Source organism: Curcuma longa, unplaced genomic scaffold (assembly GCF_044706935.1).
Source record: "Curcuma longa cultivar G26 ecotype Majalengka, Jawa Barat unplaced genomic scaffold, ITB_CL_G26_1.1 contig_17127, whole genome shotgun sequence".
Taxonomy (NCBI): domain Eukaryota; kingdom Viridiplantae; phylum Streptophyta; class Magnoliopsida; order Zingiberales; family Zingiberaceae; genus Curcuma; species Curcuma longa.
The window spans coordinates 1-17300 of NW_027430524.1; the positions used below are offsets into that span (position 1 = coordinate 1).

Below are 17300 nucleotides of genomic sequence, written 5' to 3' on the forward strand. Positions count from 1 at the left end.
TCAATCAGGCGTTAGTCATAATATGAACTTCTAGTCAAATGATCTACATTGCTAATTCATTCTACACGATCGATTCTATAATTATTTGTGAGAAGGTAAATCGAAAAATTATAATTAGTCACGATGAAAAAGAATATTATTCTCTTTGTGGAGAGCTTGCCTCGTACAGACTCGTTTTCTTTCACGCAGGTACCCCTCGATCGAACACCAAATATCTAACCATTATGAGCCTGCCATTTTTCATTTTCTTCTTCGCTACTGAGTCGTGGCGTAGTAAGTGCACCGATCCATCATTTCTCTCTTTCACTCGCCTGGCGAATGCACTGAAACCAAGAGGGAAAATAAAGGGAAAGCTTAACGAGATTAAGTCTGCAGATACTCCCCATGCAACCTTGCAGTTTTGCAGATACTGATGATGCTCGATTGATTGGACATGTTCCAGTTCCTGTCCTTTTCCTTGCTCTATTTAATTTAGCTCCATTTGTAATCAACAATTATGCTCTCATTTCAGCTGTCAATTTCAAAAGATTCTTAGAAATTTTATGGTTCTGATCTATCCTGGGCAAGAGAGAAATGAAAAGGCAATTAGTAAATCACCTTTCAGAAAATTCCAAAAAGAACATTAAGAATTCACCATTAAGATCATCTGGTCCTAAGTTTCTTCTCAATTAGCATGGAGCCACACAGACAATTACCGACATGAATAAGTAATATTTATGGCTAGCTTCATAATTTAGTCAGCTGGTGAGCTGAGCTACTACCTTGTTTGCTCCTGAAACCGTCTTCCTCCTTCCTCAGGTAGCACGGTGATAAAGATATAATAATCTCGAATATGTACTCCACAGCTACAGTTTGGAGGCAGCAGTAGTGCTTTGTCCAAGCAAAGCTATGAAGCAAGAGCTCGCAGTTCCACATGCAGCCAGAAGAACCAGGGCAGTCTCGAGAGTGAAGGACTCTCCGAGAACAGGTACAGCTAATGGGGCCTCTATAGGATCGAAGGTGAGACCGAAATCTACTTCTCAGGATGCAAGCAGCACAAAATTGGCTGAGAGATCTCTTCAGTTCAACAAGCGCAGGCCGGCCGGACACTGACGGTTTGGGTGCCCCAAAAGTGGTGGAGCAGTGTGCTCGCTTGAAAAGGAGGGAGGATGTCGATGGCAAGACAAAGGAATTGGAGAGCAGACTTTGTGAGAGTGAGAGATTGGTGAGGGAGTTGCAGAAGGAAGTGACAGTATTGAAGACTGCGATAGAGAAGTTGCAGGTGAGGAAGGTTGAGTTGGAGTCACAGAACAGGAAGCTGGAGCAAGATCTCGATGCAGCTGAAGCAAAGATCAAGAGGATGGAGAAGATTGATCAGGTATGGAACTCTACTCCTTGTGCTTGTCAAGTCATGACACAAGAATGATCTTTTGATTTAAGGAATGATTAAACCAAATGACTTGATTGGATGGCAAATCTAAGTTTAGAGATTTGCTGGAACTTGTTCAGGAAAAGTCGAATAACCCTACAGAAACAGAGGTTAAAGGAAATAGTATCTGCAAGAACCAGCCTTTGGCAATGGGACCTGCCACCCGAGCAGTAGAAGTTCGACCAAATGCAATGATTAAGATGCCTGTTCCAACTTTGACACCTTCCAAAGGTGCTTCCCATGGCCCAACACCACCACCACCTCCTCCTCCTCCTCCTCCACCTCACAATGCTTCAGGAAGAGCAACAGTGAGCAAGGCTTCTGCTCTAGTCCTACTATACCATTCACTGACAAAGCAAGAGGGAAAGCAAGGTTCTACAAGCAATGGGGGTTCTCCCAACTCTAACTCTAGTATCGTTCATAGTGGCATTGTTGGAGAACTTCAACATCGATCAGCTCATCTAGTAGCGGTAGATCCTATTGCTTCAGTTAAAATCACCAAAGTTTTATTCTCCATGTAATGTTGATCTTCTTGGGCAGATTAAAGAAGACGTGGAAACAAAAGGGCAGCTCATCAAGCATCTCATAGAGAAGGTGCAATTGTCATCTTTCACTAGTATGGAAGATGTCCTAACCTTTGTTGATTGGCTTGATGGAGAACTCTCCACCTTGGTAAGGCTTGTAATGGATATATAGTCCTTGTCAGATTCTGTGTTCAGTTAATTTCTCTAAACTAGAAATGTTTTTTGGAATCATCCTTTCCTCCAGGAGCCATATTTGATAATGTTCCTGAACTATAAAATTTCTCTATGATCTACCAAGCAGGTTGATGAGAGAGCTGTGTTGAAGCATTTCGATTGGCCCGAGAAGAGAGCAGATGCATTGCGCGAAGCTGCCGTTGAGTTCCGTGATCTAAAACAACTTGAAGCTCAAGTCTGTTCTTTGAAGGATGATTCCTCCTTACCATGTGAGGCAACACTAAAGAAGATTTCAAACTTACTAGACAAGTAAGCAGTAACTAATGATCAATTTCAACATCCTGCTTTCATTTCCAACATTTCTTTCTATTTTCTAACAATTGTTACTCATGCTGTTGTCCATGATGATGCAAGGTTGGAGCGCTGCGTCGATAGATTGCTCAAGTTGAGGAATGCAAATATGATCTTATACATGGAGTGCAAAATTCCTACTGATTGGTTGCTAGATTGTGGTATGGTTAACAAGGTACAGGCCTGATCTACCATTATAATTAAATTGAAATCCCAACGTCTTATATGTCATTTTGTTAGCTTTTCTCTTCCTTTTCACTTTCAATCATCAATTTCCTAAAAAATTATTCATTTACAATTGCAGATGAAGCAAATCTCTGTGAAGCTTGCAAGACTCTACTTGAGCAGAGTGTCCATGGAGCTCGAACTGTTTCAGCCCTCCGAAAGGCAATCAACACAAGAGGCACTTCTCTTTCAGGGGGTGAAATTTGCTTACAGAGCTCACCAGGCAAGTAGATACATCTAAATTCCTAATGATCATGGACAAACTGACATCGAATCTTACAAATATAGTTCTCGATTTCATTGCAGTTTGCCGGAGGGCTCGACTCAGAGCTGATGATCACCATTGAGGAGTTGAAGAAAAAGGTTGAATCACAGAGTAGAGGATCAAATGGAAAGCTGGTGCAATACTGGAAGTAGGCTAAAACTTTTCAGTTTGATGTGGTTTATTTAATCAGATTCCTAAAGGAGTTTTGTTGGTTAGATTACTTCAGAATCTCCTGAAGCTTTTCATAACTACAGAATGTATGAATCCATTTTTCTTCTGACTCAAAGTGAACTTATGCATGAACACTTAATTGTTTGTCCTGAAAACACACATTCATGTCTGAAATCACAAGAAGGAATGGCTAAACCCAAAGGAAGTTACTTGATGTGTGTTCTTGCCACAATATAACTTTGATGATCACACCAACGTTCATCATTAATAAATATCCATGTTCCATTAGCATGGCATGCTACTGCTCAGAGAGAAGGTTGAAGGCTCATGACTCCTCCTGTCCCTCTTTGTGGAAGCCACTCCAAAGCTTTTACTGAACTTTGCTAAAAGAGGAAAAACTACTCTCCATGCTTGTTGGCACCACTTGATTCCATGGATTAGCCCCGTTTTTTACATCTTATATCATCGAGGACTGCACAAGTGAAAAACTATCCAACAAATGCATCAACTGATGGTCCATCATGATGCTCTTCATGACCCATCAATGCCGACAAGAACATTGACCAAGAATCCTTAATGGAATCTGCAGGTTACCATTGTCCTTTTGCAAGATCTTGTTTCTTTCTTTTGCATGCATCAGGAATGGTGGTACTGGTACCTGTCTGTCTGCTGCATGATCCCGGAGATGGAGGTCCTTGGCAGGTAGCGGCCATGGCCCAGTCCTCCTCATTTAAAGCTCTCTGTTTTCTGCCTTACATTGGCACCTATTTCACATGGCAGCCATTTATGAGGCCACACAAAACAGCTCAGAATCGTCTGGCGGTAGCATGCTCGAGCTTTCATACCCGCAATGAAAGTGAAACCAAATCATTGATCTCGCTGCTCGCTTTACTTTCCAATGTGCCTCGAGCTGAAATCGATTCGACACGATCGAACTGGCTGATCCACTAGTTGGTGTGATGAAGGAAGAGAAGGGTGGGTTCGATCTGGTAAACTGCAGAGAATAAGAATGAGACATTGGATCCCAAAGCTGGAGAGACTTTGCTGCGACAGAGCAGAGAAGCTGTCCCCTTCTTTGTTGACCTTCCATTCTTTTTAAACACATTCATAGTTCACTGTTTCCAACACCCAAGCTTTCTTTGAACTTTAGAGCCTCGTTAGATGAAAAAAAAATTGATAATTCTAGTTAGTCGCATTGACTCAATTTATAGGGTGACTGGGCCAGTCCCACGAAAGTTTTCCATCGACCACCAGGATAAATCAGGAAGCGCAAGCGGCCAACCCAGATGCCAAGCATCCTTTGATTGCGATCCCCATTTGGAAGGAAATTCATGTAAATACGTCGTAGTTGGGGATCGAACCGTGGGTGCCTGAGTGACAACCTAGATGTCCTACCACGGCACCATGGCCCCGGGGACCTCATTAGATAAAGCTCATGCTGGGGATGGGATTTAATTAATGGAATTGGGAGTTGAATTTTTTGACGAAGTTGAGATAATACCCTCTTTATAGTGATTAATTGCAACTTATCAATTTACCTCTTCACATATGATCGTGGGACCGACTGTGTGAAATCGCTGAGATGATGAATTTCACCTTTTGTTGAAGAAAAGAGTTGAATTCTTTTTTTGCTTCTTTGTTATCCTATAAGCTGCTAGAAAATTAGATATAAACTGGTCTAATTTAATCTCACAAAAATAATTAAAAGGTTTAGTGTTTCACTGTAAAAGATAGTTCGGTGCATAAAATTTTATTAATACATGATCTCAAAAGAATGATCGAATCACATTTGATCTATTATAAGTACGGATGGGTGTGAGTCGGATTTTATCCAATTCGGATAGTTATGATTGGGTATTCAATATATCGGATAGGAAAACTTTGTACCCCTAACAAAAATTAAATAAAAAATTTAATTTTAGATGATAAAATAAGTAAAAAAAGAGAAAATCATAAAATTTATATTTGATTATTTTTATCAAAACTTTCACTCATTTATCTTAGAAATTTAACCTATGAAATTTATATTAATTTATAAGTTGATAATATTAAATAGTAATAATAATAATAAGATAAATAAAAGTGTGAATATGTATTAAAAAAAATATGTACGTACATGTATGCTTTTTAAATCATCCACGTTTTTTTAAATAATTATCTAACTCGATCAGGTAATACCTTATTGGGTCGGGTTTAAGATATTTAAATCCGATTTTCATCCTTAATTGTACGCAGTTTTATTTTGTATAACTTAATTATAAAATTATACGATAGTAATTTTACTAACTAGAATGAAAATAGAATTGAAAAAGAAATCTATAAAATATAAAAAAATAAAATTGATGATAATGAATGGAGAAAGATTCTTCTTATTTCTGCTTCTTTAAAACAGAAAAAAAATTACGTTTTAAAACCAATTATACAAAACATAAAAAAATTACTTTATTCTCTTTTTTTAATCTAAATTTCTGGTAAAATTTGCACATTGCACTTCCATTGCATTTGTTGAGGAAATCATTCTTAAAATAATAAAGAATAATAATGTTTGAGACATACAATTTGATAATAATTTATTTAATATCCTTTAGTACATAATATTTCTATCAAGAAATAATTTTAGTTATTTTAATCTAAAAGTAATTATTAACACTTCAATTGCTCTTTAAAGTAATTATTTTAGTTATTTTAGTAATTATTTTAGTTATTTATAAATTGTATTTTAATTTAATAATTAATTAATTTTAAAAAAAGTTATCTATTTTTAAAATTAATCTATTAGATTCTAGACAAGATGACAAAAGATAGCCTTCCACGAATTGATGGATTGACAGATACATGGGCATCAACGTCTTCTCCTCCACCCTGTTCTTCACGGGTGTTCGGTATTCCGCCATGGAAATGGAATCCCAAGAGCCAAAGCAAGACCAGTCATGTACAACTGCTGACCCTTCGCTTCTCTCTCTCCTTCCTCTGCGCTGTTTGCCTGCACGCTTCCGTCTCCCCCAGTTTTTGCGGTTCCACCTGGACGCCTCAACGGGCCTCACTGGCTCGCCAGTCACTCGCCACCACCTCCTGTTGCTGCATGTGTCTAACAGTAGGAGAATGCCCAATCAGCCTCCGAGCAGTCAGTGGATTGATTGATTTGAGTTGATTCCAAGGTGCTTTCCGCCCCTCCGTGACTCTGTTACCAACCTGCTCTGCGCCAATTCATAGCGGTTTTGAGACTCGTAGGCCTGGAAAGAGAGCTGAGGAAGACAAAAGGTGGAAGACAAGGACTGAAGCCTGGTTCTCTTGGAGGACTTTGTGTTCCCGATCATTGTTTAGATCAAGCACAGAGTGTTGTTGAAGGTGCTTCTATTTAATTTCCTCGTGGTGTTTGTGGAGATCAGAGCTTGGCCTTATGAAGACGAGTGCTGTGAGTATTTCTCGTGCCCTTGCTTTGATCTTAGCCAGGTCTTCTTGATCTGCGTTCTGAAAGATGAGATTTTTCCCCCTTCTTACCTTAAACTAATTATGTTCTTTTCTCGAGGAATAATTCTTCTTTTCTGAGATCAGATCCATCCCTTATCTGGATTTATTGATACAATATGTTAACTGAACCTTACATTGCAAATCCAAGTTATCAGATAATTTTTTTTATTATTTTAGGATTGTCCGATCCCCATTGCTGTTCCTTGTGGATGTGCAACATGTTTGTGGCCCTTGTGTGTGGTTTCAGTTCCTCAAAACCTATGCCAACAGTCCGTCAGTATGATTTATAGGAACTTATCTTCTTTATCATAAACTATATCTATTTTCTTGTTTCTGGAAACTCAAGGATAAAAAATCCAAGTTGAATTACAGCATTCAGAACACACCATAGCACATTTGTGAATTGCAATACGACTAGGGTTTGTGTAGTTGATTTTGCCCAATCAGCTCTTGAATTCTCCTAGTAGCTAATTGTATCATAGAAAAATGGCATGCACTAGGCCTTATTGTATTACTAATTGAATCCAAGTCGACTTTGAGATTTTTTTTTTATTTGGACATCAATTGACCTATGAAATTTTCATTCAGGTATTAAGAATTCTTCTGGTTCTTGCAACTGTTGGCCAGTTCTCATGGACTGCAATGTCCAGTTCATACTGCAAGGAGATGGGATCGAGCACTTATAGGCCTCACAGTGTCACCGTGACCGAATTTGGTGCCGTAGGCGATGGTGTCACACTAAACACCAAAGCATTTCAGAATGCTATCTTCTACCTTCATTCATTTGCCGATAAGGGCGGGGCACAACTATTTGTGCCTGCTGGGAAGTGGCTGACGGGGAGTTTTAGTCTCATCAGCCATCTGACTCTCTCACTGGACAAGGATGCTGTAATAATCGGGTCCAAGGTGTGCTAAACCTTCTGCAAAGATGTGTTTACAGAAATCAGTAGTGTAATCAGCCAAATTCTGATGCAAAGTCGTCTATGCCTTTGTGTAACATTGTGCATTCTGTTTTGGAATTAATTAACCCAAATTGCCTTTGAGCAGGACCCTGTTGATTGGCCGATCATTGATCCGTTGCCATCGTATGGCCGAGGTAGGGAGTTACCAGGTGCGAGGCATCAGAGCCTCATTCATGGATCTAACTTGACTGATGTGATCATAACAGGTGAGCATACTTTATGAATGAAGTTTGTCCCTCGACTTAGTATTAATGAGAGTTTTATGTAGCTGAGCTTCCATCTTATTCTTGTTGTTTACTACACTATTACATTGAATAGTTTACTGAAATTTCACCATTGTTCAAAAAAAAAAAAAACTGAGCTGATTTAAGCATGAACTTGCTGCAGGTGGCAATGGGACTGTTAATGGCCAAGGCAGTGTTTGGTGGGACTGGTTCAGGAACAACACTCTCGACTACACGCGACCGCATCTGATAGAACTGATGTATTCAACTGGAGTGGTCATCTCAAATCTTACTTTCATTGATTCGCCATTTTGGGCCATCCACCCTGTGTATTGCAGGTTTGTCTCTCCTGTGATTTGAATTGTTTCTCTTGTTAGCTCTTTCAGTCGATGCATGAATGGAAGACTTGAGACTATTTTTACTGATTTAACAGCCAAGTTCTCATCCAGAATGTCACAATCCTCGCGCCATCAGATTCACCGAACACTGATGGGATAGATCCAGGTAAACTGAAAAGCCTATGGCTTGAAAGTTTGCTTTCAGTATCAGTTTGAAGTATAATGCTGATGATAGTCATTTTCGGCTACTCACTATATTTAATAATTCAGATTCATCTAACAATGTCTGCATTGAGGACTGTTACATCACCACCGGTGATGATCTCATCGTCATCAAAAGTGGATGGGATGAGTATGGCATTGCCTTTGCTCGCCCAAGTTCCAACATCAGCATTCGACACATTGTCGGTGCAGCTCATTCTGGTGCTGGCATTGCTATTGGCAGTGAGATGTCAGGTGGCATTTCAAATGTGCAGGTAGATGACATCTCTCTCTTCAACTCCCTATATGGCATCAGAATAAAAACATCCCCTGGGCGCGGAGGATATGTCAAGTACATTCACATCTCCAACGTCGTCATGAGCAGCGTTAAGACGGCCATCGGTATAACGGGACGATATGGAGAGCACCCAGATGACAATTATGACCCAAACACTCTTCCAACTATTGACATGATCACCATAGAAGACATTGAAGGAACAGATATTAATGTTGCTGGCTTCTTGCAGGGTATTCGAGGGGCTAACTTTAGCAACATTTGCTTATCGAATGTGCACCTCTTTGTCAACTCAAAATCTCCATGGAACTGTTCTTACATTGAAGGTTTTTCGAACTCGGTTTCTCCTGAATCATGCGAAGCACTCAAAAATCCCTATCAAGCATCACTTTGTTACACAACTGACCAGTTAGAAGAACATTGCAATCTGGTGCAAATTCTTTGAATTCAGTAAACAATCTAAACCATATTTGTGTTTAGCCTTCAGCTGAGATTGGTAATGTCTTTCAGATCGTAATAAGTTGAAAGTGCAGGGAGGTCTTCTTGCCCGAGTGTCGATTTTACGATCATATACGAGTGAAGGAGTGATGTAAAAAATGGCAATTTTTTCACATGTTTCTTTGTTTGGTTAAAATTTGGAAAGAAAGGTGAGGCTTCAAATGTTCATTATAGCTGGTTTTGTTTGATGTTTCTAATAACAACATTATTTTTGTAGAGGCTTACAATAGAGCAACATCACCAAAACACTAAATAAATAAATGAAAGTTCATCATCCACTTAAATATCAATTGATGAACAGAAGACAATCAGTATTCACAAAGTTTGTTGATTATTTTGCATACAGAAGGGTCATTCAGAAAACAATGTAGCAGAAATGTTTAATACATCTGAAATTTTTCCTTGGTCTTCTCGAATACTTGTTCAGCAATTACGGCGCCACTGCCATCGGCTTGCTTGATCTCCAGATGAGCTTTCTGGTAGAATCCGGTGCCTCTCAGAGCATCAGCAATGAAATCATCAAATCCTATAGCTATAGCAGCCTCTGCTTTTGCTCCATAGACCAGCCTCTACATTTAGTTGAAGCAAAACCAGCTGAGCAAAAAACTTTACAAGATTAGAAAGTTCAAAAGAAAATACAAGACCAATGACCACCTTAATTCGCGACAGGTGAATTGCTCCAAAGCACATCGGGCAAGGCTCACAGGAAGCATAGATCTCACAATCTGAAAGTTCAATCTTCCCAAGCTTTTTGCAGGCCTGAAATAATAACAGATCATGTGAATTCACTGGTGCTTGTTGATTAAATCAACAGGTGAGTTCTTATTTCCAACAATACCCAACCCAAGTTTTCTGGACTCGGTTATTTCGAATTACTTAGCAATTGAGATCTAATTTATACGTGAAGGGTGAGCAAGCACAGCAGGAAGATTCCATTCAGCAGTGAAAGAATATGGTAGATGACAGAAATATCCAGTAACTAGACTGACACAAAATGCTTAAGCCCGAGTTCATAGTAATTCGCTCATCTATGCCTATGTGCCTTACTTATTTGTCTAAAATTCTTCAAATGGGACTAAACTAATATCTTATAATCTTACCCGCCTGAGATATGACCCATTTGACAGTTAAAAGGTGTAAATGATATCTTTCCATCATACAAAGAGACTACAACCTAAATCAGTAATTCTTTCGTGCCAACAAGAGAACATTCCTCTGTGATTTTCTACATAACAAGAGAATTGTACTTAATCATAAAGAATGATTTGCCATTGTACATTGTGGGTTTGGGTGGCGTAACTAGGGTCACAAGACTCACAATTATCAGAAATGTCAATAAATGCTTAAGCTGTAAAACAGTAAGCAGAAAACTGAACATGTATAATTATGGAGTTTTATGGATAACTCAACTAATTCAACCAAAAGGCATCTTGTTGTTGAGAGTACACACTTAAGTTATTCAAGGCATTTTTGCACCCATGGCTCAATCACACTCTCTCAGCTTCACTGTGTATTTCAGTTCATTCTTGTCCCAATAACCTAGAAGACAACTAGGAACCACACCTTGTCTGAACTCATTGCCTTGACGATCACTCTTTGCCCTCCTCGAACAAGATGACAATAAGCCCAAATGGCCACTCATTTTGGATTGCTCCACACTGAGAATGCTCAATTATGGAGTTCTTATATGAAACTCAACTAATTCCACCAAAAGGCACCTTGTTGTTAAGAGTATGCACATAAACTATGCAAGGCATTTTACTCCAGTTATGCATTTTCTATTAAGTATGTGTTTCGGTTCATTCCTGCACCTAGTATCCTATAAGCTTGTCAGGAGCATACCTCATCTGAGCTTGTTGCCTTGGCAATTGACTCCCCACCCTCCTCAGGTTGAGTTGCAACAACAACAGTAGTAGTTGGATTTGTTCAAGAAAATTAGTTATAGTGAAAATTAAGAAACTATATAGGTATCATGCTTATGGCTATTTTTGCAAGGTCATATGTTTAGATAAAGAGCATCTGCTAATCCGACAAAATAGAATGCAATGAAAATGAATAAATGATGATATAAAAATAATACTATAAGGAGGTTACTTCAAATTAAAATAAAGAAATTAAATTGGTGTTTTATTTTGTTTCTCCAATTTGTGTCCATTTGAGATACTCCAACGCTTACTATCTCAAAGGAACTAAATAAGACTGCCAAAAGTTGATAAGCTGTAATCTGCCTCAATGTGAGATGGAAGAAAATCATTTAAGTATGCCTTACATAATTAGCTATGTATTTCTTTTGCTAAAAGATGTCATTCAAGGAAAAAGGTTGATCTGCTGACTATCAATAACTTCCAAAAACTCAATCAAATCTAGCAAGGTCCATTAGCCCTCAATGAAAAACCAAGTTTTAATCTATTTGTATTAGCCTAAGAAAGACCTACTGTTTTTCGTCACTAGAAACATGTAGATTGCATATCATTTAAAACGCAGTGAGTAATATATGCCAACATAACAATTCAAAGTCTAACTTAACAGCTAAGAGAATCATACATAGTAGCATGTCAACATAACCAAATTGAATAATATCAAAATACTAGGAATTGCTCATTATTTGTGGATGTTTGATAATGTTGACACTTTTGTTGTACTATTTAGATATCCTAGTGAGCTATTAGCTTCTCATACGAAATATAAGCAAAGAATTGGATAGCATAGACCTGAATATGCGACTCAGATTTGCCAAGGATGCAAAACTAGTTTGAAGAATTAGTAAACAGTTTAAAACCATCTAATCTTCTTACCTCTCTTATTGCAGTGACCTCAGCGTGAGCGGTAGGATCTGTGTGCTTCAGAACCATGTTATGACAACCTACCACTACCTCATCATTACAAACAACAACTGCACCAAAAGGGCCTCCATCACCACATTCAACTCCATGATATGCCTCTTCAACAGCTTTCGATAAAAACTTATGATCTCTATCTTGGACAACTGCTTGAAACAACACCATAATACACAAAAAATAATGGGGTGAGAAGAAAATATTCATAAAAAAGGCAATGGAAAGAAAGTGAAAAATAACATGCTGCTGACTAAGATCTTTCCTTGTATATTATGTATCATACGACCAAAAGAAGAAATACAAAATAATATAAACATGTGTGATGTGCAGTAAATTATAAAATCTAAACTAATATAAAATATTGAAAATGTTAAATCAAAATCTAATAATATTTAAAAATAACATACGAATTTATCTAGATATTTTTATGATCATTGTAAATCCTTCCATATGATCATTTATGAGCAAGTTTGATAAAAACAATCACTGTTTTTCAACTATGACCATTTACACAAATATAAATACAAACTTTTTAACTAGGAGATGTTGGTGCAGCGGAAATGGTTCGGATCGCTAGAGGAGAGGGGTGAATAGCAATCTGCAAATCAAAATCTCAATTTCTCTTGCTAATGTTTTAACAAGACACACACTAATTAAATACACAAATATAATATGAAAAATATGATGCACGAATTTACTTGGTTACAACCCTCGGGTTGTTAGTCCAAGAACTATGAAAGCTCCACTATAATCTCCTCGTTGAAAACGATCCAAAGGCGGAGAAGCCTCTTATAGTAATTGAGTATAAGAACTAAAAAGACTGAAATGAAGTGAATTCGAATGTGTGTATCTTTTCTTCTTCAAGCTTCAGTCTATTTATAGTCTTCATCGCGATCAAACTGTTGTGCTGACATTGCACTTTCGGGCGTCTGGACTCGTCGAAACATCATCCACTTGGAAACGGTCCATTTAACGACTCTAGACCTTCCGAGCGCCTGGAAGGGATCTAAGCGCCTAGAACCTGCCGGTGTGGATATCACCCTGATCCGTTCGGCAACAATTCGCGCTGACCTGGAATGGGCATTCGAGCGCCTGGAGTTGTTCCAGGTTCCTAGATTCTAAGCGTCTGGATTAGCTATGAGTGCTTGGAATGGACAACCTTGGATTGATCATTTTTCTCCTCCGTTCTGTTGTGGCCGCCTTGCACAGTCTTCCTTTTGACTTCTCGTCCCTCGGATGCGTCGAACCCTTCCAGCTCATTCTCATGCGCCCTTCTAGTTCCGTCAAAGTACTCTTCCGCAGCTCCTCACATGGAGCCCGTCGACTCCTTTCCCGTGTCATCATTTTTGCTCACTTGCATCTTCTGCCAAGGTTCATCATCTGGAATACGTGTGTTATCTTAAGTCCCTATACACTTAGACAGACACATCAAACATAATACAGACTTAATTTCAGACTTATTTGACCACATATCAAACCTCCACTGGGTACTAACAGGAGACACTTTTATCCTTCTTCCATTCTCCTTTTCTACAAACTCTTGTGTTCCCATCTCTTTATTGTCACAATGACCTCCATTTTTATCTTCTTTTTTTTTGTGCTGAATAAAGCATTTTTTAATCTGAGATGTTTAAAAAAAACAATCCAATGTTCGAGCTTTAATAAACCTCCTTTAAAAACAATGTAAGAAAAAAGCATTAAATATTTTTAATTTGGCCATTAAAAGTAGAAAATACTTTTGACCACATAAATAACAAGCTTTAAACAACGGATCAAATGTGATACTTCTTTCTTGTCACAGAGTGGCAGTGGTTGAATACCCCTCAATCTCATGCCAACATTGACATCTTCTCTTATCCCACCTTCATGGATCTCAAAGCCCTCTGCTGCAATGATCCTCATCCTCCCACCTTCACCTCCCCTTGTCATATCTTCTTCTTCCTCATCATATGGTAGTAATGGTCGAATGGCCCTGATCTCAATGCCTGTGAATGTGAACACTTGCATCTTCTCTTGCCCCACACTCATGGGCCTCTAGGCCCTCCTCTACAACATCTCCTCCCTGCTCTGCCTCCTCTCATCACACCACCTTTACCATGCTCACACTGTTGTGTGCACCCTCCGCAATTCACTTACTTATTTTATCCTCTAGGTTTATTTCCAATTACCATGCTATCCATCCATCCACCTTATTTCATTGACTAACATCACATTCTCCTCTCAATCCTCTCACAACACTCATTAATTCTTCCTTATCATACTCCACCATTATTTCTCTTTTAATCCAATTAAATGCATCTCATCAGTTTCTCGATAATTCCTCTTTGCATTTTGTCAAAAAAAAGGGGGAAACTAAGTAAAATTTAATATATTTAATCCTAAATTCTCCCGTCAACTATTTTATCATCTAATTTCATTTCCATTTAACCTGCTATCCTTTCATTAATTAACATTAAAGTCTCCTCTAGTATGTTGTGGAAAAGAAAGCAAAACAAATTGCATTCCCTCGCTTATAGTATCTTCTTAAACAGAGAAGAAAGAAGAGGAATTAGGTTCCTTTTTTTTCCACTCAATTTCATGAGAGTAAACACAACGGTAGAGATCAATTCTCCCTCAATTTCTATTATTTCTTTCCTATCAAAACTCTCCATAATTCCTCTTATAATCCAATCTAAATGCATCTCTTCAATTTCTCCATAATTCCTCTTTGTCAGTCAAAATTATACAATGTATTTTATTTCAAAAGAAAAACAACAAACAAAAAAAGGAGAGCACCCATAGTCCTCCATTGTACTATAGAAAGATGCTGTTAATCAATTACCTTCATGATGACCTGAAAATGCAGAAGCCACAGAGATGGTCCCATCCTTGGACTCCACCACTGAAACCACAACGCAAATGAGCATAGTAAACAACAAACAACTCGTGCCAGTATGATAAGTACTTAACTAATTATACAAAGATCTAGGGTGGAAGTGGTAGACAGTGAAAAAGATGCAGTCCCACCATACACCACAGAAAGAAAAAAAAAATCAATTTCACCCCTAATGAATTAAGTCATGCCTAAGTGTATACAAAATCAAAAAACCAACATATGGTAAACGAAATAAAACTTGGTGATTGAAAACCACTATATTTTAGATTATAATGGGCATGAAAACCAGAGAAGTTGAAATCTTGGTGACCTAAACACACCGTCGGGCTAAAAGCTAAAATCTCAGAACGAAAATTAGAATAAGAACCGGATTTGAATATCAGCGGAAATTGAAGTATAAAAAAAAATCCTGAAATAGAACCTACCAATTACCAAAAAAAGGGGCCGAAATTTTTAACAGGTGCCAGAAACAAAAATTAAAAAAAAACAGATATCTCATTTACCCGGCTGATTTTCAAGAAGGAGAACACGAAACCGGAGGGGAAAATTTCTTCGTAAATGAGGATGAATTCTAAGACCAATTTCTAGGAGCGGTAAGATGGGAAGAATTTCGATCAGAATCAGAACTGTCAACAAAATTCAGCATAAACCGATAGCTTTGACAGACGATGAAAGCAAACAATAACGAGACGTAAAGATCGATCCTTTCCGCGTAAAGGCGGCGACTTTCCAGGAAGATCCCGCAGCGGGATCTCCAATGAGGCCACTTACGATTTGTAACCGATCGTGAAAAGCGAACCAAGATAAAAAATTGAAATCTCAAAAAACCCAACATGCGAACACAGGGCTAAGGCAGCCCGAATAAAGGCAACATGATTCAGCCGCACCTTGCGCTTCTTCCATGAAATCAGAGTAGGCAAACGACCTCTTCTTCAAATCCTTAAACCAAGTTGGGCTAATAGCGAATGCGCTGTGGCAGTATATATAGAGGAACAGGTTGGCAAGGGATCGGAAAGCAGAAAAGGCAATGGGGGAGGGATCGCCCGGCTGAACGTAGGCAAGGGACAGGAAGGCAGAAAAGGCAAGAAGAAAGAGGGCGTTCGGAGGAAGAAGTGTGCAAGGGAGAGCCATGTGCCATCTTGTATTTATTTATTTATTTATTATTATTTATATTTTTTTGGATAGAAATGGAAATGGATCGGCTAAGAGATAGAAACCACGCAATATTAGAGGCGTTATGGAGCTACGTTGAATTAGGCCTCGGGTCAACTCGTTGACCTATCGTACAATAATTTTTAGATGCAAATTAAATGTTTAATTTAATTTTTAAAATATGAGGCATCACTTATTCTATTCGACCATTAATTTATGCTGTTTGAAAATTTAGAGACGAAAAACAGAAAACTCGAAAATGAAAATGGAAAAGGGTAATAGTTAAAGTTTCTAGATTTTGGAAACGTCAAAGCCTAATTAAAGACCAATTAAATTGAGCCCAAGAAGTCGCCCAAATTACTTAAGGATTAATGGTTAAAGGGTATTGGATTTATAGCTTATTGGATAATGTTATTGGATCTTAACCATTTGATCCGTTAAGAAGCTATCAAACCCATTAAGGCATTTCCCAAATCGCGATTCTCATTTTCTCCATCTCTTGATCGCGTCGTCCGCCTCATCCCTGTTCTTCTTCTCCACGTCGCACGCGAGGGTTGGCCGCCGGTGCCAAGACGGAAGGGAGTCTCCGACGACCTGGGCCTTCTTCGTTGGCAGCGGCAGCGTCGGTGGCGGCAAGGGATGGTCGTAAAGGAGGAAGCTTTCCTTGGTGGTGCCGATGGAGGGGCCATATATGAGGCATGGGGAGAGGAGGACATCGATGAGTACGAGGAGACGGACGAGGATGAGTCGGCGAAGAAGAACAGGCCGGACATGGACCAGCCGTTTCTTATAAGTTTCCACTGATGAAAATGTTTCTCAGCGTTTCGAAAACGGAGACGGACATGACCAACCATTTCCAGACAGCGTAGCCATTAATTAATTATTAATTAATGGTTAATTATTTAGTGGTTAAGATAGTGATTCATTGATGCATGGAACATGTATTATTATATATGAATGAGATCCACGTGGCAATTGATTAATTAAAGTAGTATATAATAATTTGATTCGCATGAGCCATTAATTTTTCACATATATGATTAATCTACTCATAATGCTCAGTCTTTTTTTAATAATTACTTTTTTATAATCCACGTTTTGGACTTTTTACAATAATTATTTTTTTAATTCGAAAATATTATCTTTCTCTCTACGGTGGTAAAATATTTAAGAGAATACAATCAGAATTTAAATTTTAATAGAATATTCTGAAAATTGAAAATCGATTTCTTTATTCCGTTTATTACAACTTTGATTGGGCCTCCGTGCTTTGTCGGCCCGTTATTAATGGGCTTGGGTTGGCCTTTTGCACGGGCGAGGCGATACCTA

The 17300-nt window shown here is 38.5% G+C and overlaps 2 protein-coding genes and 1 pseudogene across 3 annotated transcripts; 2 read left to right on the forward strand and 1 right to left on the reverse strand.

The window, feature by feature from the left end:
- The first annotated feature begins 888 nt into the window (after nt 1–888).
- Nucleotides 889–3104, forward strand: LOC141816529 (INCREASED PETAL GROWTH ANISOTROPY 1-like protein 2; annotated as a pseudogene).
- Nucleotides 3105–6078: 2974 nt separating this feature from the next.
- Nucleotides 6079–9259, forward strand: LOC141816530 (putative polygalacturonase). Its single transcript, XM_074704292.1, has 6 exons — nt 6079–6533; nt 7178–7495; nt 7637–7757; nt 7939–8113; nt 8209–8279; nt 8384–9259. The coding sequence occupies exons 1-6, from the start codon at nt 6519–6521 to the stop codon at nt 9052–9054; spliced, it is 1371 nt and encodes a 456-aa protein (XP_074560393.1). The 5' UTR covers nt 6079–6518; the 3' UTR covers nt 9055–9259.
- A 115-nt stretch (nt 9260–9374) lies between these two features.
- LOC141816532 (guanosine deaminase-like) lies at nt 9375–15871 on the reverse strand. Of its 2 annotated transcripts, XM_074704294.1 has the most exons (5): nt 15707–15871; nt 14766–14825; nt 11903–12093; nt 9762–9866; nt 9375–9676 (listed from the first exon to the last, which is right to left on the reverse strand). In XM_074704294.1, exons 1-5 carry the CDS (start codon nt 15720–15722, stop codon nt 9488–9490), a joined length of 561 nt encoding a protein of 186 aa, XP_074560395.1. In that variant the 5' UTR covers nt 15723–15871; the 3' UTR covers nt 9375–9487. The 2 variants fall into 2 exon arrangements, with proteins under 2 accessions (XP_074560395.1, XP_074560394.1); XM_074704293.1 differs by lacking the exon at nt 15707–15871 and having other exon boundaries at nt 14766–14850.
- Between the last annotated feature and the right edge of the window lie 1429 nt (nt 15872–17300).